At 36.8% G+C, this 25,292-nt stretch overlaps 1 protein-coding gene across 1 annotated transcript in view; it reads right to left on the bottom strand.

The window, feature by feature from the left end:
* The window catches only part of hpse2 (heparanase 2), a 48,044-nt gene that overhangs the window by 1,790 nt on the left and 20,962 nt on the right, over positions 1-25,292 (bottom strand). The window contains exons 5-11 of the mRNA XM_027023732.1: positions 23,651-23,822; positions 18,925-18,972; positions 15,504-15,597; positions 12,269-12,375; positions 11,408-11,522; positions 6,126-6,271; positions 3,836-3,982 (exon numbers count right to left, since the gene is read on the bottom strand). Of these exons, the coding sequence (XP_026879533.1) occupies positions 3,836-3,982; positions 6,126-6,271; positions 11,408-11,522; positions 12,269-12,375; positions 15,504-15,597; positions 18,925-18,972; positions 23,651-23,822 (829 nt within the window). The remainder of the gene's footprint in view (positions 1-3,835; positions 3,983-6,125; positions 6,272-11,407; positions 11,523-12,268; positions 12,376-15,503; positions 15,598-18,924; positions 18,973-23,650; positions 23,823-25,292) is intronic.

Genomic DNA, 25,292 nt, shown 5'->3' with positions numbered 1-25,292 from the left:
CGCCGAAACAGCAGCGCGGACACATTCCAAGCAACAACAAAGAAAGGTCCACGCAGCTTTGCGTTTCACTGCGCCAAGTAGAACTGCGTATCTTATTAACGATGGAGATAGCTAGCCTATAGTCACCATTACATTATTGTCTAGATTACTGTTAAAATATTATCACTGAAATGTTAGTTTATCCTAATTCATTATTTAACATTATTTGGCCACGTTCTTTGTAAACCGTTTCCAGATTAGCATAGGCCTAGCTATTAACCGTGTTTATTAGCTGGTTAGCTAACCTAGCTAGATGGTAGTCAGATTTAAATGTATTGGAGAGAAAGGGGGAGGGAGAGGCAGGCAGGCTTGCTCTGCTAATAAAGTGCCGCTACCCAAAACGTCGTATTTCTCTGTAGAGTAACTCCAGTACACCGTGCTTAGGAAAATTTTCAGTGTACAATAGTACACAAGGTTTCCAGAGAGCACAATTTATATATCTAAAAAAAATAGTCTTCCTAGTCATTCAGAAAGATAGATCTGCAATAAACTCTAGGCTTCTTATGTTAAGGAATAGTAGTGTTGTCATTTAATTACCTTAAGCTATTCAGTAAAACAATCTCTCTATGGGCCTCTCATGTTCTATCTCATATTCTTTTTTTTCCCCTCTCCCCTTAAAGATGATAACTGGCTGGATGGGCAAAGGCAGGCTCTATCCTCCCTAAACCTATACCAGAGTTGGTACAACTGGCATGCTCAGAATTATTTTATAACTAACTAAAGATTCAGTTTGCACCCTGCTCCTAGTCAGTAATTATATGGCATGGCTAATCAATCATGTTATGTAGGTGTGTCTTGGCAGGAAAAAAAGGCTTACTTTACAGGTCCCTAATGATATCACATTAGGGACCTAAAGATACGACAAAAACAATTTCAATTAGAATGGACTAACAGATTAACAGACAGAATAAAGTAGACTTGTAAGTCTGAGAGCAATAAGGTTATAGGTTTGTTTTTTTATTTCTCTCAATGAAAAGATGACAAAAACGCCTTAACTAAAAATGTAGCAAAATCAGTTACAGATGAATCAGGTTAGACACTATAATTACATTTTACATGTGGTAAACAACTGTATTTTAATAAGTACAGCAATTAAGGGAGAAAAATAATAATTAACTGACCCTGAATCTAGCTCTACAACCCCTTAAAAATGCCACCACTGCGCTACAGTACTGTGCTCAGCAGATCCTATTGAAGCTCAATTTATCTTTGCTACTCCCCTCCTGTTATACTTGTATGTTACTGGCTAACGGACAGTCACATTGTGTGCTACAGTTTATGACAACTGAATTGGAAGTAACTCCAGCATCACCCCAGATGCTATACAAAAGCAAAACACTTTCTCAGCTCACAAACCGTACAGTTAATATACACTTCCTCTTCCTCCTAAACTACGTCTTAAACAGATGAAGATATTTTTGAACATGGGAAAAGTCTAAACTGAACAAAAAAGGAAAATATTCACTATACATTGCAGGGCACATTTTACAGAACATCTCAGAAATAACTGGCTTTGTCTGTGAAGTCTGAGAGTGTTCATGTGTAACTCCACAAAATGAACATTTAATTTGCCTGCGTGTGAGTTGCGGAAGATTTTAGAATAGGAATGTGTCATGAGTAACTTTATAGTCTGCCTGTATATGTTATTCACTCAGTTTGGTCTGGGAGGCACTGATTCGGGCCATATGGAGCTTTAGGCATTTCTAAAGAGATAAATACCCTACATATTTTGTCATTACTTACCACACAGAAAAAAAAAATGTGTTGCAGGAGATCTGGGTTAATCAATCTAATGACTACAGGGGCCAGTTTAAAACAGTCAAATTAACCCTAGGTTACACATTGTTTACTCTGAAAGAACCAAGTAGTCCAATGGTGGCATATGGATGGTTATGCACTGTGCAAGAAAAGGTTTAACTTTCATCTCTGGGGGGAAAAAGACGAACCTGTCAAGCATGCTTCATATTTTCATGATAAATATTATGGTAAATTGATTACAATTATTCAACATGGTAACAAATCTTTTAAAAGAGGTAATTATTGTTATGTTTTCAGGCCTGTATGATGGATTGCACTTTTAAATATAATTGGTAATTGGTTTCTGCAACCTTCTTTAGTAAATTCTTTTGTATTTCTTTTTTTCTTTTTACTGTGGAAAATGCATATGCCATAAATAATAACTGTTGTTCACTGGATTTCATTTACATCTGGTGTAACTAAAATCTTTCAGGGCCTTTTGCCAGCTTTTCATGATAAGAACATTTTCTGGACCTAGTTAAGTAAATGGTTTCACCATAATTATCACTGCAAAATATATTTCACTTTGCTATACATAATCAGCATCATCATAATAGAAATACCAAAAACATTTAAATACTGATCAAACTGCTGCCAGCAGCTGCTCTGGGGAAAGGTCCTTATCACTGCACAGTCCGTTTGTTTTCAGTTTCAATAAGCAGAGACAAAGTTATTATGCTAATCCAAATTTATGGTCCATTTTGATGGGTATATTTTGTTCCTGGCTTTATGGTACCACTAGCAGCTAGCTCCAGTATTGCTTGGACACTTGTACCATTCAAGCATAACTGGCTTTCCTGTTTTGGCGAAAGGGTGCATATTTCAAATGTGAGTCATTCATTTTGTTCTAGGAAATATAGTAGTTGCGGAGGTTGATTAAGAATTTACAGCTGTCAGTCCAGCCATTAGGCTGTGTTTATTATGAATTGGATCCAGTCATCTCAGTATGGTTGCTTTTAAGGCTCTGGTGCTGGTAGCTACACTGTGTGCTTTAAACAGAAGTTTCTTTTTTTTGATTGAAAGTCACAGCTGAGTATAATGTCCATGGGACATATACTCATTCAGTTATTTCTATCAAACATCATATGTCACAGAGAATTGACTTTACCAAAATGGTAAACCTCTCATAGAGAGTAGAGAGTGAGTATTTCTGTTAATGGTATTACATTTATTATTACAAACAGAATGATCTATATGTATAAATAGCTTAACAAAAATAAAACTACACCATGCTTTGCATGAACTTAACCACTGGGACAGGAAAAATGTATCAATGTTAAATTAACAGACTATCTGGTTTGATAAGAAAGCTATCATCTCTTTTCCAAACACCTCATGGCAAAAAAACTTTGAATAAACTTTACTATATTCAACTATAGAGAAGGCATGGGCTTGTTTGTCCCACCTGTACTTTGACATCCTTGACCCATTAATCTCTAATGAAATCCTAAAATGATTGCAAAATGGGAAAATTCTCAGTGCCCATTTAACTGATCTGAGGGGATAAGCAGACAATATTCTGTTATTGTAACTCAGGTCCCTTCCTTCATGCTTAGGTTGTTAGATCAATGCTGGTGAAAGGTGAAGTAGTATTGGTGCAGCAGCTGGCTATTTTTTCAGAAAACAATTACCTCAGCTCTTTATCTAGGATCTCAACACACTCTACACTAATCTGTTTGGGGAACATTCAGCAACCTTGTTACCTACATAGTTTCAGTAAATTGGGAAACCAATTTTTCAGTACAGTAGGCATTGTAGTGTGAATGAGCTGAACAACAGATAGCTGATATTAAAGAGAAATGTCTCATGACATGCTCATAGAACATTTTTCAACAAGGGTATAGGCTTTTATTTTAATCATTTTTTTTCCAAATTTTCACTAGTAAAGGTGGACATTTAGTGTGACACATTTCTAATCACTCATCGCATATTGCAGAAGTGGATAAATTATATGCTGTCCATGTTTTAGGTTTACATAATCAATTGATCCTGCACTTACTTTGAATGAAGGCCATCTTCTCCAGCAGGTTGTAACAGGTACTGGTGAACTGTTTTATTTCGTAATGTTCCCGCCAGCTTTATTTTCTTTCGTGACCGATGCAAATTGATTATGTAAATTGTTATGGATCCCCTGACATAACCGTGGCTGCAGGGAATGACAAGACAAAAGTACATGAAGTGATGGAAAATAAATAAAAAAGAAATAAAACAAATTAAAAAACACATACATGGTATGCAGTAGTTCAGATGAACAGAGAAAAATGCAGTCCTAAAATTCCATATACAGAAAAAACCCGCAGCACTTTATTAAGCTTTAGAACTGCTGTTTATTTTCAGTTTATGGCCAAATAAAACAGTGTTTTAGTCATGAGCTGAAGGGAACATTGGATGGTCCTGGGAAAGAAGAGCTGTTTTCTATCACAGCTAAGTATCAGAACCCCTATCACATCTGACTTGAAGCTTAATGGCGCTGTGTGTGGTATATGATGGTGCTTATGTTACAGTGGGCGTTTACCATAAGCAGTGCACTTTGGTTTAAAATTGCTGAAGACCAGACTTTAGGGATATTAAACAAAGCTAAATATCTTCCAAAAGGATGAAGCAAACATGATAAAATTCAATAATGGGCTTAATGTAAAAGCAAGAACAACACAGCATTAGTGAATACCACATGTTGCAAAGGAGCAAGTGAGCAGGTCAGAGCTTGGATTTTGTGAGACAGGCCTGTTAGTAATCTCTCTGAGTGCAGCTCCCATGGCCTCCCATCCATGTTCATCCTTATACCTTGGCATACAGTGACTAATTTGAAAAAGGCTAAGGAACAAAAATAAACAATCCATATTTAATATGTATGCGGTGTCTCAGTTTTAATAGACTTTGGTAACTTAGAGATTTTCTATCTGGCTGCATTAGATCAGACAAAAAAGATTGAAGGGCAATAAACACTGTCCTGTGAAACTGCATTTTTCAAGAATTTGCATGGGGAACATAAACATTTAATATTTTGTTTGATGTCAGTGAATGCTTCAGAAGAAATATGGAAAGCACAAACCATGCTGCCTCTGGTGCAGCAGAGAGAACTGGGGGGAAAAAACAGACGCCTGTTTTGGATAAGGGTGTTTGATGAGTTGGCTTTGCTAAAACATGTCAATGATTTGCTGAACCAGTCATTCTAGCCACTAATAGAACAAAAACCTCACAATGTAAAATTTTTGGTCATCCCTTTGTTTAATGACCAATGTAGTACTTTATGAAGTTAGTTGGACTTTGCTGTTCAGCTAGATCACAAACCAACTTCAAAAGCAATTTTTTTCCAACCAATATGGAAGAAGTGAACCCCATGGATGAAGCCCAAAATTCTCTCTCTCTTACTCTACTTGTGTCAGAGCTGGCAGTGCTGTCTGTGCCCTCAGGTTTCCTCCTGCAACCTGATATGTGCTGTCTGTGTCCAACAGTTTCATGGCCAACAGCATCCATGGGCACTGTAGCTCCTGACCAACTAATCAAGACCTCATCAGTGCTTGTTCACTATACTTATTGACATTCACTGTCAACTGATCAAAGCATTTTCATTGCTGTAAAGGAATATTTGATATGGGGGCATTTCTCAAGCCTGATTTCTGTTCCATATAATGTAAAGGTTAAGCTTCAGCTATGGATGAAGGTACAAGAAGCTCAGCCCAGGTGCCAGGAGGAGCTGTGGTAAGACAGGCCTGTAACTGAGCTGAGGTCTGTGGGCCGTAAGCCTACACTGCTGTTGACAAGCCGGCAAGCCCCATGCACATCATCCTGTGGCAAATGATAACCATCAAAGGGGATGGTGGCATTTTTTATCTGGTCTGGGGACAGACCCTCCTATTGTCCCCTTAGCCTGCTGCTCCTCAGCCAAAAAACCCTAGACCCTCTAACCTGACATAGCTGGGATAAAGGCCTTTACTGCCTTTCAGCAAGTCTGTGACAGTAGAAAGAGCTTCTGAATATTTGATAAATGATACTTGTTACATTTTATGAGTAGTCACTCTGAAAGAGTGGGTGTCTAGTAATTTATGTGCTTCAACATAAGCAAATATGAGGAACAACATTAACCACTCTGGGCATGACATTCAAACAGCAAGGTCTTACTCACACTATTAAAGTATATGCAGGCCATAGCCATAGACTACCTGCTATACCTACCTTGGTCTAACTACTGCAGTGTGCTAACACAATACAGCATTACAAATGTGCAATTCATTTTTAGGTTTTTATTATTTTGTGAGCACACTTAAGGGGCATATTGGTAAACCTACTTGTGAGAGCTGGTACAGTGTGCGTAGATGCGCAGCTTGTCTCGGATCACTCTCCCTGGGCGTGGCTTCCTCTGGAGGCCAGCAACATGCACTGCCAGCACCCTGGGGCCCACTAAGCGCTTAAAGAGCAGAGATAGCCAGTAATCCTGCAACACCAATACACACATATAGCACATGTGACAAAAGAAAAGCCCTCTTGGCTATATTTACTAGGGCCAAGGCATGTCAACACACATGTTAGGTTAATATATGCTGTCTTAGTGGAGTACTAGAGTAGATCTTAGCTGAAGAAGAAAAATATTTGAAGATTCTGGCTCAGATAAGAAGGGTAGACAGTGTTTCTTTGCCCACAGGAGGCAAGTTATTCATCCCAGTATATGTCAACTTTAAAAAGAATTTTAATTTCACTGTGGTAAGAATTAAATATTTGCCTAAAATGAAGATGAAAAGTGTGAAAAACAAATGGAGAATCACAGCTGTAATGTGCATGTCTCATATCAGTCTCCTCTGTTGTAGGGATTGTGTGTGCTTTTATCCAGTGGTTAAAGAAGCCCACCCATGCCTCGGCTTTTTATTGAAACAGACATTTTCTTGGATGCGCAAGAAAATGAAGAAATACTACTACAGATATTATTTGTAAGCCTTGCCTTGTATAAGCTAGAAGCATTTTTTGCTTTGACCAGAACAAAATCTTCCACTGAATTCAAGGCAATATAAAGAAAGCTTGCTGTTCATTGTCAATAAGAAAAACTGTATACTTTTAAACATTCCTATTCTTTAGTCCATACACCGCACTAGAAACAAAAGTGTTATGGATGTTCTTTTTGCATTTATCCATCCATTTATTGTAAAGCACTTTTAATTTGGTAGTAGTTCATTATCTGTCAAATAAGAAAATGACCATGTCAATAACACTTTACATAACTGCTGTAATTAGTCGAATTATTTCTGGAATTTGACAACGGCATTAAGATTCAGTATGACCAATTCAGTATGACCCAGGAATGTAAAATTTCCTTGTCCATCTTGGATACTGGCACAACAAGGGCAGCAACCACACCTTCTCAAATCCAGATCTTGCAGGTGGTATATATGTGCTCTGACCGCCAGACCCAAGAGCCAGCTCTGTGGCACAGAAGCCAGAACACACAATCACCTTCCTGAGAGACGTGTGTCCTGAGAAATCTAATTCTGTGCTTACCTTAAATGGACCTTAGTATTGTGCAAGGGACTTTATAAATCATTGAGTTTTAGAAATTCACAGTAATGCCACAAGCACACTGAATATATAAATAGGCAAATGTTCCTCCCTGTAACATCTGTAGTCAAAACATGACCTGGTTTTACAAAACTATTACTATAGCAGGGAGTTCACAATACAGGGTGGGTTTATAATTACAAATATTAACAAACATTAATTGTGCAAATAGAATCAACATGCTGTCTGTCAGTCAAGCTTATGACTACAGTAGGTTTAGCTTAAATTGTCTCATCAGTTCCCAAATTCAATACCTAATTGAAAGGATTTGAAACAGCATGTGTGCATCAGGAAGTTCCCATGCAATCTTGCATATGGCAACATTTAAAGGGTTCTTTTTTTTTTCGGGGAAGCTTTAACTTAATTTGCTCCGGCAGCAAGCACCATACTGGATCTCTGCTACAGTATAGTGAAGGGAAAAGTTAGTCTTAGCAGAACATTATGTACTATTGGATGTTCAAAAATCATCACTTGCCATCCACAAATTAAAATATACATCATTTACTTTGAAACTTCATGTAATGCCAAATATGCCTTTTTTAAAAAGAACTTTCTTCTTACTGTGACATATGATAGATTAAATACTGAAATAATTTCAAAATTATTCTCACTAACAGCAATTCCAACATTTCAAGGGATGGCTCAAAGGGCCACAAAATATCATCGGATGAAGCTGATAAAATGATATGAAAAAGTTGCTGCAGTTGGTGCAGCTTTGCTGCAGTTTTGTATGTGCTTATTCTCAGATGGCTGCATCTGCCTTGTAGTGGGCATCTGGAGGGTGGCAGTTGTATTGGGTAGTTATTTCAACCTCCTAATTAACTTCAGGAATACACAGCTACACTACCCTTATTAATAACTGAGCCTGTAGTGCATCTGCATACTTGGTCAAAAAAATATATGTCAGTATTTTCAAAATTCGAAATTCAGCATGGGATTCACTTATGATAAATTTGGGACAGTAAAGCTATGGCGGTCATGTGGATGCAGATTTTTGAACATGCAACAAAGCAATCTGCATACTGTTGGGCACATTATAATAATGTCTCAGTAATTCCACATCAACTTACAATAGTAAACTGAAGTCAGACTTTACAAAGACCTCATTAATGCCACAAACATTAAGATTAAAGGACATAACTATAGACTATATAACTACGTATTTAACTATACACCAATACTTAGATAACAGATTAACTATATACAGACCCAGTAATAACAGGCAATAATAGTAATGTAATAATTATGACAGTGATTTAGAGAAGTGCAGTATATAATTATTTGTCAAAATGAACACATTTATTGACTAATAGCTCTATAGGCTGTATTTTGAACATTTCAATATGTTTAAACTAACTTTAAACTTTCTTTTGTGTTGTGATTAACTCATTAAAGACTAAGATACCTGGTAGTTACCTTACTTGGTCATAGATCAGCCTAATGGCAGCCTTTGACAGCCATGAATTCCCTTCTCTTGCAACATATATTGAAAAAAAATGACAACTACTGGGAGAAACTGAAAATAGTGGAATTACAAAATGGAAAATGATAAGCCAAGTGACTAGGAAGAGAAGGAGAGGATTTTTGGGCTAGACCCAAAACATGGAGAGGCAGTGGGTTTCAGCTGTCCCTGCAGGCTTGAGTGAAGGATTAAAGAAAGTGGGCTGGGACATAAATTTCTCTGCAGGCCGACAGGTTGGGCCTGTTGTGAATTCTCACAGTGGGAAGTCTGGCAGTTCCCACAGACACCCAGCTATGTTTAAAGCATTGTGATCCCAGCAGGGGGTAGCTATTCCTAAGACTCACCAGAGATATTGAACTTGTCAAAATGAGAAGGCTTTGACAAAAGTCAAACAAGAAACAGAATTATACAGGATTATCATTTATAGGCATGTTGGGCTAAGATAACTTAGATCTGGAATATTACCTGTTCCCCTATGTCATGATGATGTCACACTGTGTATTATCATACCAGCTAAGTTTCAACATATATTTGAATTTAAAAAGTTGTGTTAATCCAAATATTAGTTTTTTTTTCATGTTTTCCATTGTCTAAAAAAAGTATATCACCATATTTACTCCAAAGCCTGATTTAGAAATAAGATGTTCCTTAATTTTCACTTTGTTGTTGAGAATCATTAGTGAATAATTTTCATAATATCTTGGCATGATTATAAATTGATAAAAATGTTTCCCTTTAGCTATGTGTGAGGCTCCTGGATTAAATCTTGAGACAGTAGCCTGAAGGGTCCTGCTCTACAGTGGTGGGCTGGGACAAAAACACTATCAGTGGCAGCTTGCTTCCAGTCTATTATGAAGCTATTATGAAAGGTAGAATCATCTTATCCTTGGCCAGTCTGCGCACTGATTTCTTAATTCAGTTCCTTGTAGTTGTGTCAAAGTCCCTGCAGTGTATACTGTGAGATCTCACAATATCATGTTCATTGCCTATTCAAAACTCAACTACTAATAGTTTAACCTCCATGCCCACTGTTGTCCAACTGCCAATAGCATGTAATTGGTTTATTTAAAATCCTTATCAAATTTAAGCAGTTCTACTCCAAAATGTTTGTTTGTTTTATACTGTAGTCAAAACAAAAAAGAAAAATAGCAACATAATAGCAGTATTAAAACACCCTCACATAAGAAACAATAGGGGAAAAAAATAAAAATAAAATTATATATATATATATATATATATATATATATATATATATATATATATATATATATATATATATATATATATTAGATCAATAGATAGATAGAAAGCCAAGACACTATTTCATTGATTTTTTTTTTTTGCTAGCCCTGTCTCTAGGCGGCTTACCTCTAAACATTACTAGAGTGAGGCACTCAGTGCAAGCTGGTCTGGCCTGTTAGCATGAAGGTGTTTCGTGTCATTGTAGTAGCTACGTACAGAATGGTCTAAGCTCAGGTTGCATGTCTGTTAGGATCTAGCTGTTCCACACCCACAGAGGAGCACACATGTTTGGGGGCTAGTGGGGGCCCAGGTGACACTGTACTCGGCTGTTTGACAGAGGGCTCGAGTTTCAGCGCACCTGATGCTTTTATCCAAAGCAACTTACAATTATACCTCACATCAGCTGCCCAGTATTCAGCACCATTAAACACCTTTCATCTTGGCTAATAGGTCCCACGGGAAAGGCTGCAAAGTGCCCAGGCAACAGACTATAGAGAACCATCTCCGAGCTTCACTGGCTCGTGAGACTGAAAGAGCTTCACAGCAAGGCAGAGAGTGTAACCTGGAGGTCAGTAAACATTATAAATGCTGTGCTAAATTGTCTTAATATTGTATTTATTCATTACATTTTTAAAATAATATTTCTTACAATTCCAAAAATGTTTTTTGAATGTCCATTATTGAATGAGCAAGTGTTCGTTGTTCATTCCTTATTATATTTTGCTCATTGTTAATTTGTTTACACTTGTAAAAACTCCAGAAACTCTGCTGTTTATGATGCACTCATAACAGGCAACACCCATTACCTTGTCAGCACAGAAGCATTGTCACTAGCTTGTTAAGAATGGTCTGAAAAAACAAACAAAACAAAACAAACCAACAAACAAAAACAGGCAGCAGTGGCTCTGTGGTCAAAAACTGACTAGTGATTAATAGGATAGATAGTATAAACCTATAAACCTATAAACATATACCTACTAATTAAAGGCTGCCCTCTGTAATTGTATACCTATAAATTGCGTTTATAAGATAGGCATGCCTAATTAAAAATATGTATGTATGTAAGTGCAACATGCCTATAATCATATAACATGCCTTTATAGTACAACATACCTATAATCCTATAATTATTTGTATGTTTCAGAGCAGAAAATGCTATTTATTATAGCCATGCCTTTTTCTGCATCAGAATTCACCTGTTTTATGCCTGTTATTTGTAATATTTTCAAATTTAAGGAAAGGTGCTCAGGCTTGTCTATGGATTTGACCCTGCTACACCATATTGTTTTGTTGCATTGCTACAACTGAGAGTTAACTTACAGGCAAAGGATTGAAGTGCTGGTCCACTAGGTGACTGTAACCATAGTCGAAAAAAGTGTGTCGAAGTACAACATCAATTCCTTGCATTGCAGAAATTCCAAGAGTGTTCAGCCACCTAAGCCAAATTAAAAATTCACAAACATATTTTTATATATATATATATATATATATATATATATATATATATATATATACACACTTTATAAGTGTGTGTGTATATGTATGTGTGTGTGCTACCATTATTTTACAGCTATGGTAAATAACTCGGCTGGTAACAGAGCTGAACATATTTGAAATGTTCAGGACTTGCTTTACTTTTTTTTTTCTTTTTTTTTTTTTTTTTTTGCATAAAATCAATAACCCTGCAGGTTGTGTGCCATTATGATAACAGTCTTTTCTGTACTGTTGCTTTATCAATTCTGATTGGTTGAGGTTGAGAAATTATTTTGTGGAAACTGTTGCTATAGGCAACCAGCGCTTGACCATTGTTAGCTAAGTAGATCTGAGTATTTTTTTTAGTGGAAGCTGGCAGCTGACTAATAAAACTAATTAAAAACCATTAGTTAGTGACATCACATCGATATCTTGTTTACACAGTTGTGTAATTAGTGTGATCATGCACATCATCACAAAATGAAAGCCGCATCAGGGTCCTGAGCTCCCTATCATTCTTGATTTCACAAAAATGAGCAGCTGGTTGTTGTACATTATGCCTTACATAATTATAATGTACATTAGTGCAAAGATTATAGTAATATATAATTGTGTACAATAATGCATAGAAGTGTTTATTTATTATTTGGATGGGTAAGAATTCATGCCACTATTTTCTTAACTAGGTGGTGGTACAGCGGTACTTACAAGAAGCCAGCAGCAAATGTGTCTGACAGATTGTTGATGCCTCCAGCCCATTCAGGTCCAACTCCACCAAACCACACTCTCTTTTCAGGAGTATGAATATGAACAATCTGCAAAAGGACAAAGGTTGTCCATAATTATTTATTTATATTAAATAAAAGAAACAGGAAAAAAATACTAAAATGGTAAATAAAAATTGAAAAATGATAAAGCTCAGATTATTTATTTGTTTATGAATTTGAGCAACTGATTTTTTTTGACAACCATTAAAATCTTTGAAGATGATGCATTATATCGCAAGTATTAATGTGATATAATGCTGAATGATCACTAACCCATTGGTTTCATTAGAGACACAGCACAGACTGTTCTCTTATTTTCTATTTTCTGGATTCTCCAGGATATTTGTTCTATGAATTAGCCATAAGTTCCTGAGAGAACTCAATGTAGAGCTTCTTTAGTAGGCTTTTTGATCTTCCTTAAGGAGTGCTCCATAGTTCTATTTCAGGACTGTTGTTGTTACTTATATTGTATATACAGTTGTGAACAGTGTAATACAAATAACATGCATGGTTCCTAAAATGTCTGATATTCATCTATGTAATAATAGTAAAGAAAGATATCTTTATTTAACAACCACTGTGCAGAACTAAACAAATACAGAAAATGTCTGGTTGGGATTAGGAGGTTCCACCAGTTATTAAATATATAAGGGCTCATGTGCTGTTTTAATTAACTTAATGTTTGTTAAATAATTAGCACTGAAAAATGTTTGTGTGGTGTTTTTCAAACATAACTTTCCTTATTATTAATGAAGATCAATAGTTATAACTATCAAAAGTAAATTATAACGTTACGTATAAGGTTCATAAATGTTTTGTTTTTTTCTTACCACTGTGCAATCTGAGCCATAGCTAGCTATGAGGACACCAAGACCCAGTTTCTTCTCCCTACATATCTCATAATTATTATACTAAATACGGCAATGACATTCTAATAATGTTATGGTGGATTGTAGCCAATATTGCATAAAAGCATGTGGCCCAATACTACTCAAACAGCAGCGACCCATTTGTTTTTTTTTAATCAATGTCAAAGAGCTGGTAGCTATGGACTTGGCTCTAATTGTTATGCTTTTATCTGTTATAGAGTTGTTAAATGCTAACCTAGCAAAGTAGCATATGGTGCCCCACCAAAACAGTCTAACAGTGAAATGCTGAACTGTAGGAGACGTCAGCTAATAATAATATCCGTGAACATAAATGTAAAACTATAGATTGAATTTGTTTAGGTTTTAGTAAATCAGTAAATAAAGTAAATAAGTAAATAATTATTTAATAAAGTAAATAAGTTCTCAAAGTAGTAAGAGGGCAAGTAAGAAGTGAGGAGACATTATGGACATTGTGGTAGTAACAACACTGAAATAGTACAAAGCATAAAGGAGATTACAAAGTGGTGTATGAGGGCAACACAAGTTCTATTCCTGGTTATGGTCCTGTGTATGATCATATTTCCAAAGAAATCTAAAATACTGCGTTTGTTTCCATTGTGAAACATTCCCTAATGGATTCACTAGCTGATTTTTATCCTCCTAAAGTCCTGTCTTATTTTCATGAGAGTGCACAGTGACATATGTGAATTATTCAGTAACTACACTGAAAGGAATATGAAAAGTATATAATCACAAGAATGAAGAATAAAAGTCTGGACCCAGTTGTATCTTCTGGGACTTTAAGGTTTTAACAACCCTTTAACAATTATGGGTATACCTCAGAGAGGTTCTAAATGATGAAAAGACAAAGCTTTGGCACATAAAATTTGGATTATCCTCACAAAAAGAGCCTACTCTGTTCAGTGATCTTTGGAAATGTTTTCTAATATGCTTCATAATCTTGGAATAGTTTTAACAGTAAACTAAAACTACAAACTTGTTTTCCTTATTTATTTACTGTCTACTTGTTGTGACCTTATATCTTCCTGGCCAAAATGTTGAACAAAAGTATCTATTACACAAAACCACACAAATATTTTAGTTGCAAAAATATTACCATAACTAGCTGCAGAGCAGCATTACCTATCAAAAGGTCTTCTAACATTCTTCAATCATTTTCTTTATTTCAGCTTCAAACCTATGATATAGGTAAGGAACCACTGGGTTATATTTTGGGTTTCCATCAATTTTTAATAAATAGTCACCAAAGAAAGAAAAATTAATTGGTGTTTAATTATAGTGGTGAAGCACTGACCCTGGAAGCAGTGCACAAATCCTCATAATGCACCACCTGACCATTCTTAAAACACCTGAAACTATACCAAGAAGGACAAAAACTCACTTTGACACTGAGTTCTTGTTTTCTTTTGTGGCCAAGAGCCTACAGTATCACTTTGGAAACATTTGATAAGTGTGTGAGCCATAGTTTAATAGGCAACTCTAACTTTTAAAAGCACAGGCTAACATGTCTGTTGTTCTGACATCATATTCAAGGATGGTTACTAACTGCTGACCCATTACCTCAGAATAAGGAATAAGATGCTTTCATTTATTTGATATTTGTGAAGGGAGCCAGTATCTTTTTTTCTCCTTAGTGGGGAACACTCTTCCAGATGTGAGCCTGACATACATTAAACAGGATGGCTGCATATTTAGAGAGGAAGACTCATGGGAGAGCGCTTTCTTTTTTGTGCTGTAAAACCGTGCACATAAATCCAGCGGGACTGTTCCTACACCAGAGCTAGGGTGTGATGTGGCACGGAGTCTGAGTGCTAAGAAACTTCTCTTCAGCCCAAAGCCCCTCCCCGCCTACTGTGTCCTAACCATTACTCCCTTGGCTAAAGCCCCACCAACAAACTGACTATGGCTTGTTAGGATGGTGCACCTGAGAAAAAGAGCACAGTGGGATAATTAAGAGGCAAGGACCTAATGAAGACAAAAGGGACTTTACTACCTTCACTCCCCAGACACTAACAGCATAGCTGTTTGGTTTGAAGGAAGAACACACAGCAATAAACTTTTATGTTATTGCTTTTTTATTTTATTTATTTTATTTATTTATTTATTTTATTTATTGCTTTTTTATTTATTTATTAATTTTTTATTTTAGCAATAAACTTTTAACTTTTCCCCCACAGAATGGAAGTGGTGATAAGGAGCAGTGGCTCTTTGATCACATAAACTGCAAAGAATGACTTGTTTTTCATAATATCTATAGTACTATTTTTTTTCTCCAGAGAAACATACCTTCAACACCTTTGTGATCTGATCTGTCAGGGTATCCAGAAGCCGTGTCTTCATAAAGTCCTCCACTTTAGTCACTCGCCTGTCAATGTAGTAACTGCGCAGACCAGAATATAACTCGGTAAGACATGACCCATTCAGTTAGCTCACAATGTTTACTCTATTTCCAGAGATACCAGCACACTAAGGCCATCCTGAGATCCCAGAGTATGTAGCCAACTACTCAAATAAATAAAAAAATAAAGTATATTGTTTACATACATCTTTCTGTGACCTTTACCTAACTTTACTGACTCAGTATAGTGTTACAGCATTTGAATGTTATAATGGTACAGACATTATATAGAGAACTGCAACATTATTCAAAATGCCTGAAAGTTATGGCAGCCTGAAAATGAGACTTGAAAGCTTATTCACTGGAAACTAATTAGCCTTGCTGTTTTAACGGTATCATCTGAAATGTCCAAGTACACATTTTTTACTCTCTGCTGTAGTGTTAAATGCGCAAAATTTGAAGTAAACTCATAAACCGTTAAGATCAGTATGCAGGTTTCAAGTGAAACAGCTAAGAGATTTAGTGTGTGAACCATATTAAGTCGTCAAGGGACATGGCAGTGACAAGACGCAGGACTGCTTCCAGCCAAATACAGACACGTCAAATGATGAGAGAGGAGCTCTGGATGAAGTAGCGCTGGACTGAGCATATGGTAATGGGGTGAGGAAAGCAGGGGGTCTCTGTGAACTCCACTGGTTTTGAGCAAATCATCTGAAATTCTCACCAGGCTGAAGGACTGGTGGGCCTCTGTGGACACTGACCCTCACAATTTACAGCCCCACTAGCACTAGGACTGCACAAGCTTATAGGCAACAAATCTTCATTATGGTAGGATCTCAAACAGCAATGAACAAGCTGTCTTCCCCTCTACCACATTATTTTCAGCCTGTGCTCCTCCATTAGTGGTATTTTAGCTGCAGATTGTGTGCTACATTAGTGGTTTCTTCACAAGCCATGCTGGCATTGTTTTGAATAAACAACTCTAAAAACAGACAGTATGTCTGGAGTGGAGGGAAAGGGGGAGAGATTTAAAAAAGAGACAAGTGTGAAGCACTGTGCATGCAAGGCAACAGAAAGCTGTTGATACAGCATAAAGCACAGAAAAGAGTGAAGGACTGGCCTTCATTGCACCACATAGAATACGTCCATAAATTGAACAGGTGATGGTATCACTTATGTTATATAGTTAAAAATCAATAGCCAGTGGTGAGTTTTTAAACATTTCATGCAGGGCATCTACATGTAGTATTTGTAAACAGAGCTAAAGGGTGCCCGTTTGTGACCTGAATTTGGGCACTGGTCAAATGATCAGTACATCTGTTTGAAACTATAGAAAGCTAAGGTAAAAAAGGAAAGGATGTAGAGAGAGAGAGAGAGAGAGAGAGGAGTTGTAAAAGGTGGAGCTCAAGGTGCCAACTGTATAATTACAAAGGTGAATGTGTGAGCATATAGTTTGAATTTACCATTGTGGGTGGTGTTTTTCAATTCCTCTAACTGACACCGTATTTTCCTTATTTTAATTATTTTGCCTTAATTAAGGTTGACCTTTGGATTAATGAGTCCACACTGGGCAGTTAGTGTATTTTCAGAAACAGAAGACTTGAGACTGGGAAAGCTCTCCTAACTCACTGTCTTGTTGTAGATACATGGGGCGATCTAACTGAGGCAGATAATGCACACCTACACACAACCTTACAATTTTGATGGCTTTCGATCATTATGTACATTTAATATTTTGGAAGTTGCTCTGGATAAGAGTGTCTGCCAATTTCCGTAAAAGTAATATAGCACTTGATGGCTTGAATTACTCAAAACAATTAAGAAAACTGCAGCAGAACCAATTAAAGGGCACCAAAATTACTATACTCACAAAAAAGAAACAAAAGCTTGTTCTAGATAGTGGAGCATGGATCACGATACATGAAAGGCATTTACTACAGAGCTCAACAGAGCTGCTTGTTTTTTAATAAAGCTTTATAGAGACACTTATTTTGGTAGCAGGAAGCCAGAAGGCATTCACATAGAGAGGAGTGTTAAACTAGAAGCACCAGTGTTTCCTCATGCTGTAAAACAAAGCTTGTAGCCACAGCTCTAGCTGATACGTGACCAGCCAACCTGCAAGTCAGAAATATAACCAGTTGTCCAAAAACATTCTGACTGAGAAATAAACTTCCAGCTACAAAACACTATATTGCACAGCCAAGTCCATATCAGCCCCTAGGTTGTACTGTGTCTGAATAAGAGCTAGAAGAAAGAACAATGGGAAATCTTAGTTTTATAGCCAAATGCCACATACTGTAACAGCATTTAGTAAATGTCTTCCACAACAGATCTCTCCATACTGATGCTACCCGTGCCTCTTTCCCTCTCCTTCAAAGTAATAATCTAATTTATGTTTTGTTTTTAGCTGGTAGGAACACGGTCACAGCTGGAACACATCTTGGTGAAACAGAATACATCTAATAAAACAAAAATGCATACCATTCATTCAGACAACAAAAAAAACCCCAGTATTTTTAGCTCTGGAAGCTACTACACTCAACAATTTGGTGAACTGTCGCTGGAATCCCTTGAGCTACAGAGTGGAATGCACCACAGACCACAGATTAGTCTTTAAAAATCAAGATGAATGAATGTAATTCTCTTAAATTCTCTCTCTTGTAATTCTCTCTTATTGCTCATTTTTATAGTCAACATATTATAGCCAACATATTATGCCTATAATGGAACAGTAGCAGTCATATTTTTTTCTTATAGTATTGCTTAAAAAAGACAACCAACAGATTCGTGTTTTAGTATACAGAAATAAACTTGCTTGGGTTTTAACTAGCTTGGCTATTATCAGAACCAGCTGCTGACAGGCATGCACCATTTTACATCACTTCAAAGTAATTGTGTTTAATGAGATTAGGAAGAAAGGCTCAAATTAGGTGTGCATGTTTTTGGATGGAGTGTGAGTTATACCTTCTAGCCCTCTCCCATTCAGCAGGTGTCAGCAATTATGGGCTGGGGTATACAAAGAAAAGTGGCCAAAAATGGTTCTGCATTCTAGTGATTTTGTATGAAAGCATTAAGCAATAGTTTGGTTGCTGAAGACACTTTTTAAATCACATTTATTTAGACACATTTAGTAATTTTAGTTTAAACTGCTTAGGAATGCTTACATTTTTAGCAGTCAGAAGGAGTACAGTATTTTTATAGTGCTTAGATTTTCTTTAGTACAGATTTCTATAGCTCTAAGACTATAGTTCTTTTTAAATACATGACTTTGCATGTGATTATACATATATGGACACAGCTCCTAAAGTAATGAAAAGAGAACCTCTGTAATGCAGAATTTAATTAGAAATTAAAGGGTAGAATACCTACTGTTGCCACGTAACTGCATCAACAACAGAGCCACCATTCTTCATGAACCTGTGAGAGGAAAATAAGCAAAATGCTTCAGATGCTAGGTGGCAATCTGGCAATGAAAGTCCAGATTATTTACAGCTGCAATAGGCAGCCATTGTCCAAAGACAACTAAGACACAAACCTAGCACTTACATGGAGCATGTTCATATGGCTGCTGGAGGCTGAGCTTTCAGGCTATGTGTAAATTTGCTCTAGACACACATGTGATGATGATTTAGCTGTGCAACCCCTTTTAGGAAGTACAACTTGCCCTGAGAGGGCCAGGCCCTATAAACAGTCATTCCATCGTTTCTCTGAAGGAAAAGCGAAAGTGGGACTTGTGTAAAACTATTCCCGCCCCATTTCTTCCTAAACTCCACCCCTAGTCACTGCTCTTGACTCACCCAAGATCAGCAGCACAGCAGACCTCCCTGTCTGCAGCTTTGCTTAGCTCTGCCTTAATTTATCATTTCCATCTGAGCTCAGACTAGTAGCAGCAAGGGGTGATGGCTCTTTCTGAGGAAGACCTATGACAAGGCAGTTGACATTTTAATCCAAGTCAACTAAATTTTCACCACATTTTTTAACAACAGATGGAACAATAGGGGCAGGTCAAATTTTGAATAATCAACTGTACTGTGAAGAGGCTGGCTTACGTGCTGGGAGTCTGGCAGGCCTCTTAAAAATTAATGCCTCTGATTTATCCAAATGTTTCACGTGAATGTCTGTAAAAATGCAGTCATTTCAGTATTTGGTCTGGATGCCTGGGCAAACAAAAAAGTAGTTCACTCTTCACCATGTAAAATGTTTGCTACAACTTTAGGTTTAAATTTTCTTTCTTATCATCCTTATTGGGCTGATAGCATGTGTGAAAGGTACAGGAAAAGGCGCTGTCCGTTGCTGATTGTGTGACAGAGATCTGGTTAGCAAATTGTATATTTGGGTATGGCACAGTACCATAACTGTAACCATAACTGTCTGTACTAAAACCAATGAGCAACCACTGACTGACTTCATTATCCCACTTTTCAAAGTCATTGCCAACTGCACAAGACAAAGAAACAAAAAATACAGATACATGAGCTCCAGAAGTATTTTTGGCAAATGACAGAACCCATAAAATATGTTGGGAATTCCCATCTCCCAGCTTTAAAACATGACCAGAATCAGAACAGTGTGTCCAGAAAAAAACACAGAGCACAACAAACAATTGGTGTTATACAAGGCGCCTCCTTCTGATGCCAGTAAAACCCAACGGCCTTAACTTTTAGAGGTAGTCTGGCTGAATAAATGATTATTTAATGTTTTTAGGGAAATATATCAGTAATAATATTCTTGAGCTAATAAATGTGAGTCAGATGTGAACAGCGAATCATGTCTACAACAAAATTTTACAAAATGTGTGCTTATATGATTAAGAATAAGGATATGTATTACAATCTAAGAATCCTTATCCTTAACCAAAAAAAGATGAAAACGAAGACGAAAAAACATTGAATGTGGTGTGCAAGTCACAATTGTGCAAATGGCTTAGGACCTTTGCTTTACAGAACACGCAGGTGGACTATTGCTCAGTCACACCATAAATCGAGTGACACTTTATTTAGTTGACAGAGGATTTCATTGGTGCAACAGTCTCCATCAGTAACTAGGAGCAACATAAACATAGCTTGCTACGTGCTCCACAATACAGACAGACGGTGCGACACAGTACTAACAAAGAATGAACTATGGTGCTATCTTATAGGGCACGCATAGCAATGAGAATGGAATAGAAGATACAGGGCAGAAAAGTTATTTTGGTCAAAACACCTGGTCCATACAAAACTGTGGTTCTCTGTTAGAATCATTGAAGCATATTTTCCATCTCTGTGTAAATCACTAAAACTCTTTTCAATCAAGCTGTGCAGCAGTGCTTGGCAGTGTGAGTGAGAGACCATGCCATCTTCCTAGAGTGCAAGTAGCTTAGTTCATCCACTGACCCCTACTGATCTATAGCTGTCAGAACCAGTCATACAGATTTTGGGATGGGGTGAGTGGATTTGTCACCCTCAAACTATCACAAGTGTTTTTCTAAATAAGCCTTTTAATTGTATGAAAATCCCAGAGTGTGTCTTATCAAAAATGTTTTGATGCTTTCATTTGTCTATTTAAATTTTTTTGTAGCTCTGTTTCCCAAAGTGAAGCATTTGACTGATGCTTCCACTGCTGGCTGCAAATGTGTTTCTGTTTTGAAATGTTCTTAAAATTAACATTTCCTGTGCACACTACATAATGACAATTTCCTTCCAAGATGGCATTATTGTGATTTAAGATTGCAGTTAGTAGCATCCTAATAGATTCCTCACAAAATAAGATTGCGTTGAACTTCAATTAACCTATGTGGATCAAGAGATGGAAATCCATCATAAAGGAGTTAGCCAACATGTTTAATTCATCTTCTCTGCTGGTAACTGTTGGCATCCATCTCAAATTAAACATTTTAGGTTTGCTGTTGCTACAACTAATCACTTCAAATCAAGTGATAAATATCATAAACAGGTCAGAAGTGCAAGGCACTTTTGGTGCTGGAAAAGCAAGATGACTGCAACACTGTAAGGGAGAGATCAGGCAATATGTTTCAATGTTAGTTTATTAATAAAAATGAATATTTAAGAATATGAATATTTAAGAACTATAGAAAATACATATTTAAGAATGTGAACTTTTGATGTGAAAACTTGCCACTGTGATTTATGCACTGGGCCATAGGTCTGTTTGTTGTTGTTGCTGTTGTTTTGGTTGGGGTGTGGGGTCCATGGGGTTAAGTGAGTTTCTCCCCCCTCTAAAACAAACCTTCCCTCTGAAATAAAGCACTCATTCCTGCCAGTAACTGAACTTTCACATTAAACGACATCTCATTATTTTAATTTAAAATCATTAATTTAACACAGCTCTTATTTATGATAAATTTTATGGAAACATTTAGGTAGTATACAGGAAAATGTGATGACTCGCACCTAGACAGGGATAGGATTAAACTGTGCAGTGGTCTTCATTTGCACCACACATTGTGTACTGAAATGTGAAAGACTGCATCAGTGGGGACTCTTATTTTCGACCCATCCAATGGATTGCTTCAAAATCACATAGTGACATATAAACAATAGCTATCTTAATTCATAGACATGTGTGTAATGCATTACATATATGTGTATACATAGTGTATTTTAATCACTAGTAGATCACCATATCCATTCATGTGAGCCCTTCTATTCTTAATCCTTTGTTTAAAAATTGCTCTCTGTTTCATCATTTCATTTCATATCTGGGAAAAGTATCTTTCAGGACATCATTTTACACACGAGGACTCCTGCTGTCAGGAAAGACTGGTCTTTCCAAAAAATCCAGGGTCATGAGATTATACTGGGGCACACAAGCTAAATTGTTCAAATACCTGCTGTGTGAGAGTCCACCTGTGTCAAACACTGAAAATCTTTTTTTCAGAACAGACCAAATGGGATCCAGCCAAACAACCATAACATGCAGGAACATAAAAACGCTTTTAGCAAAAAATGTCAGCTAGGGCCTTGCCTTGAAGAATGAAATATGGTTCCTCCCTCCCAGGACACACACATGCTGAGTGTCTAGTTATAGTAAAACCCAGTAGAAATGTTTCTTGTCCTCAGGTAAACAGACTGCTCTCATAATTCATTGTGAGTCCCAAGTTCAGAAGACAGGACCCACTGAGTCCTCCTTTTACTGTTAAGTAGTTTAAGACTATAAGGCCTCCTCACCTTGAAAGGCACCAGGGCAGCCCCTGTGATTTTATCAATATGTGGGAGCCCAGTCCAAATTTAGTGGCCTTGAACAGAGAGCAAAGGAAACATCCATTGGCCTTACATGTTGCCACATTGTTGGACTCAGAGGTCTCAGAGAGAGGCACTATAAAGTTGTGTGGGTGTGGAGAAAGGCTTTGAATGAGGAACATTTTGTAATGTAAGATATTATTGTAGGTTGTCAATTCTATTATAGAATTCTCTCAATAACAGTGTTCTAACAAGTCTTCCAATCACAGCAATATGGCTCTAAATACAGTAGATGATGACAACTAAATGTGCAACTAGAAGACACTGAAATTGAAAAACTATGGTCAAAGCTCTTGAGATACATTTATGCTATTATGTTTATTGGATGTAGCACAACCAGAAGGCATAACTAAATTTTCAAAAAGAAAAGGGTTTTTCATCTTCTTGATGGAGAAGATGTTTTTGCGCTTTTCTTTTCTGACTGGGTTTGGCAAGCTTTACTAAGTGGTTCAGCTCATAAGGAAGAAAACAGGACACCCATCTGCACAAACAATTCAACTTTGGGGGAATTCCAGATGGACAAAGTGAATGGTCCCTAAATTCAGGATGCCTTTAGCCAAGCAAGTACACTAACAGTTTTAACACTCTAAACGGATGTTTTAACAGGTAACAATTGTAAAAGAACGTGCCAACCATGCAACTAAAAAGCAACACAGCAATTTAAATCTTAATAATAAATGAGCTGCTTTTATGCCCATTGTGACATCTTATAATGACTGCCATAATCTGACAATGTACTGATAATGATAACGTACTGCACGGCACTATCAGTGTCTCCATGACACAGGTCTACAATATACTGTTATCAAATTATGGATTTTAGGATGAATCACTAACCTGCCAAAGGCACTCACCCGTCCAGTAGCAGGATGGCATTTTTGCGAGGACGGCCAATGTTAGGCCCGTAGAGGCTGGCCCGACTGTAGTAGCGCACAGACTGTAGGAGTGTCTTCAGCAAAATGTAATCCTGAGCCAGTTGAGTGCTGTTAACTGAGCGAGACACCATGGTTCGGTAGCCATTGGGTTCTGCAAGGCAAATGGTAAACAAAATGGAGTTTCTGAAAAAAAGGAAAACTCTCATTTTAGGTAGCTCTAAAATGTCCATGATAAGATAGTTACTAGAATAGCCATAGTGGTCACTTTAATCGTTTGTAATTTGAGTGCATTAAAAACAAAAAATGAAATGACATAAGAACTGGCAGAAAGTTCTGATATAGCCGGTAAATCCTACTTATTATTAAGTTTTGTATCAAATGTTTTATGAGGTAAATTTAATCAAATTAAGCCATGTTCTTCGTTGCCAAGGTAACGGTAGACGGTCTGAAATGGGGGGGGGGGGGGAAATAGGAGACAAGGCATTGTGTAATAGGTTACTAAAGTCAAAATAACTGCTGTGGATGTGCTAAGTATAAATAATCAGAACAATTTGTAATACTGATCTCATAACATACCAGACAAAAGTAGGCATACAAAAAAGGTAGGAATCGGGAGACATGGGGGTTATTTTGTCAAAGCTAGTTGTCCTCAAAATTCCTAAAAGGGCAAAATGACTGTCTTGTCTGTTCTACTGTTAAAGTCATTAATTTAAAATAATGAGGATGCATGTCCACTGAACCAACTTATAGGATTCATCAAATATTCTGCACTGGCAACTGACAACATTATTGATCTCTGATAATTAATCATAAGACTGCAAAAGCTTACTAACATGGATTGTTCTGGGACAAGATAGAAAAGGTTAATGTGAAATCCTTATTTATAGTGCTTGAGGGAGGACAACAGTGTTTTTTGTATTAGTCTAATCCTAAAAATTTAAATTCTTAAAGGAGCATGTTATGGAGCATGTGTGGTGGTGATTATGGACTCACTAAATAAATAAATCTTCAATTACTCATTGAATGGAAGTAATATATTAGCTACATGTTTTCAAGCATTTGATTACATTGGTGCACAAAGAAAGCATATCCTACAACTTGCACATTAATCTATGATTTATCTTCCTTAAAGTAATACTATAAGTTGCTATAATTCTTCTCAACACATTATAGAGTCTGTACCCCAGTCTGCCCTTTTTGCACAAGTACAGTATTTGTTCCTCTGTACTATAAGGTATTAAACACTACCATACTAGGCTGCAAAAACCTCAGAATAAGTAGTTTTTTAGTTCAGAAATATTTAGTTTAGTTTATTTTTATAATTTATTTATGTTTACTTGCTTCTTTTATGTGTGCCATCTAATATACAGGATGGTCTTTGAAAACAGTCACATAATATAAACATACATAAAAAAAATTAAAAGATGCAGGCAAATAGAGAAGTTTGAGTTTTCATTGATGTGTTATTCACAACTGGTAGAATCAGTCCACCCAAACTCTGGTAATGATTTGCAGAGCCCACAAACATCGAATAGCAGTGAGAGAATGTCTCTTCACTCTAGGCAACATAACAAAAGAACTCTGGGTTGAAACAAAGTACATTGTTTCTTTACTGTTTTAA

Source organism: Electrophorus electricus, chromosome 11 (genome assembly GCF_013358815.1).
Source record: "Electrophorus electricus isolate fEleEle1 chromosome 11, fEleEle1.pri, whole genome shotgun sequence".
Classification (NCBI taxonomy): domain Eukaryota; kingdom Metazoa; phylum Chordata; class Actinopteri; order Gymnotiformes; family Gymnotidae; genus Electrophorus; species Electrophorus electricus.
The sequence above is the reverse complement of the archived record's forward strand: the minus strand, read 5'-3'. Positions and strand labels throughout refer to the sequence as shown.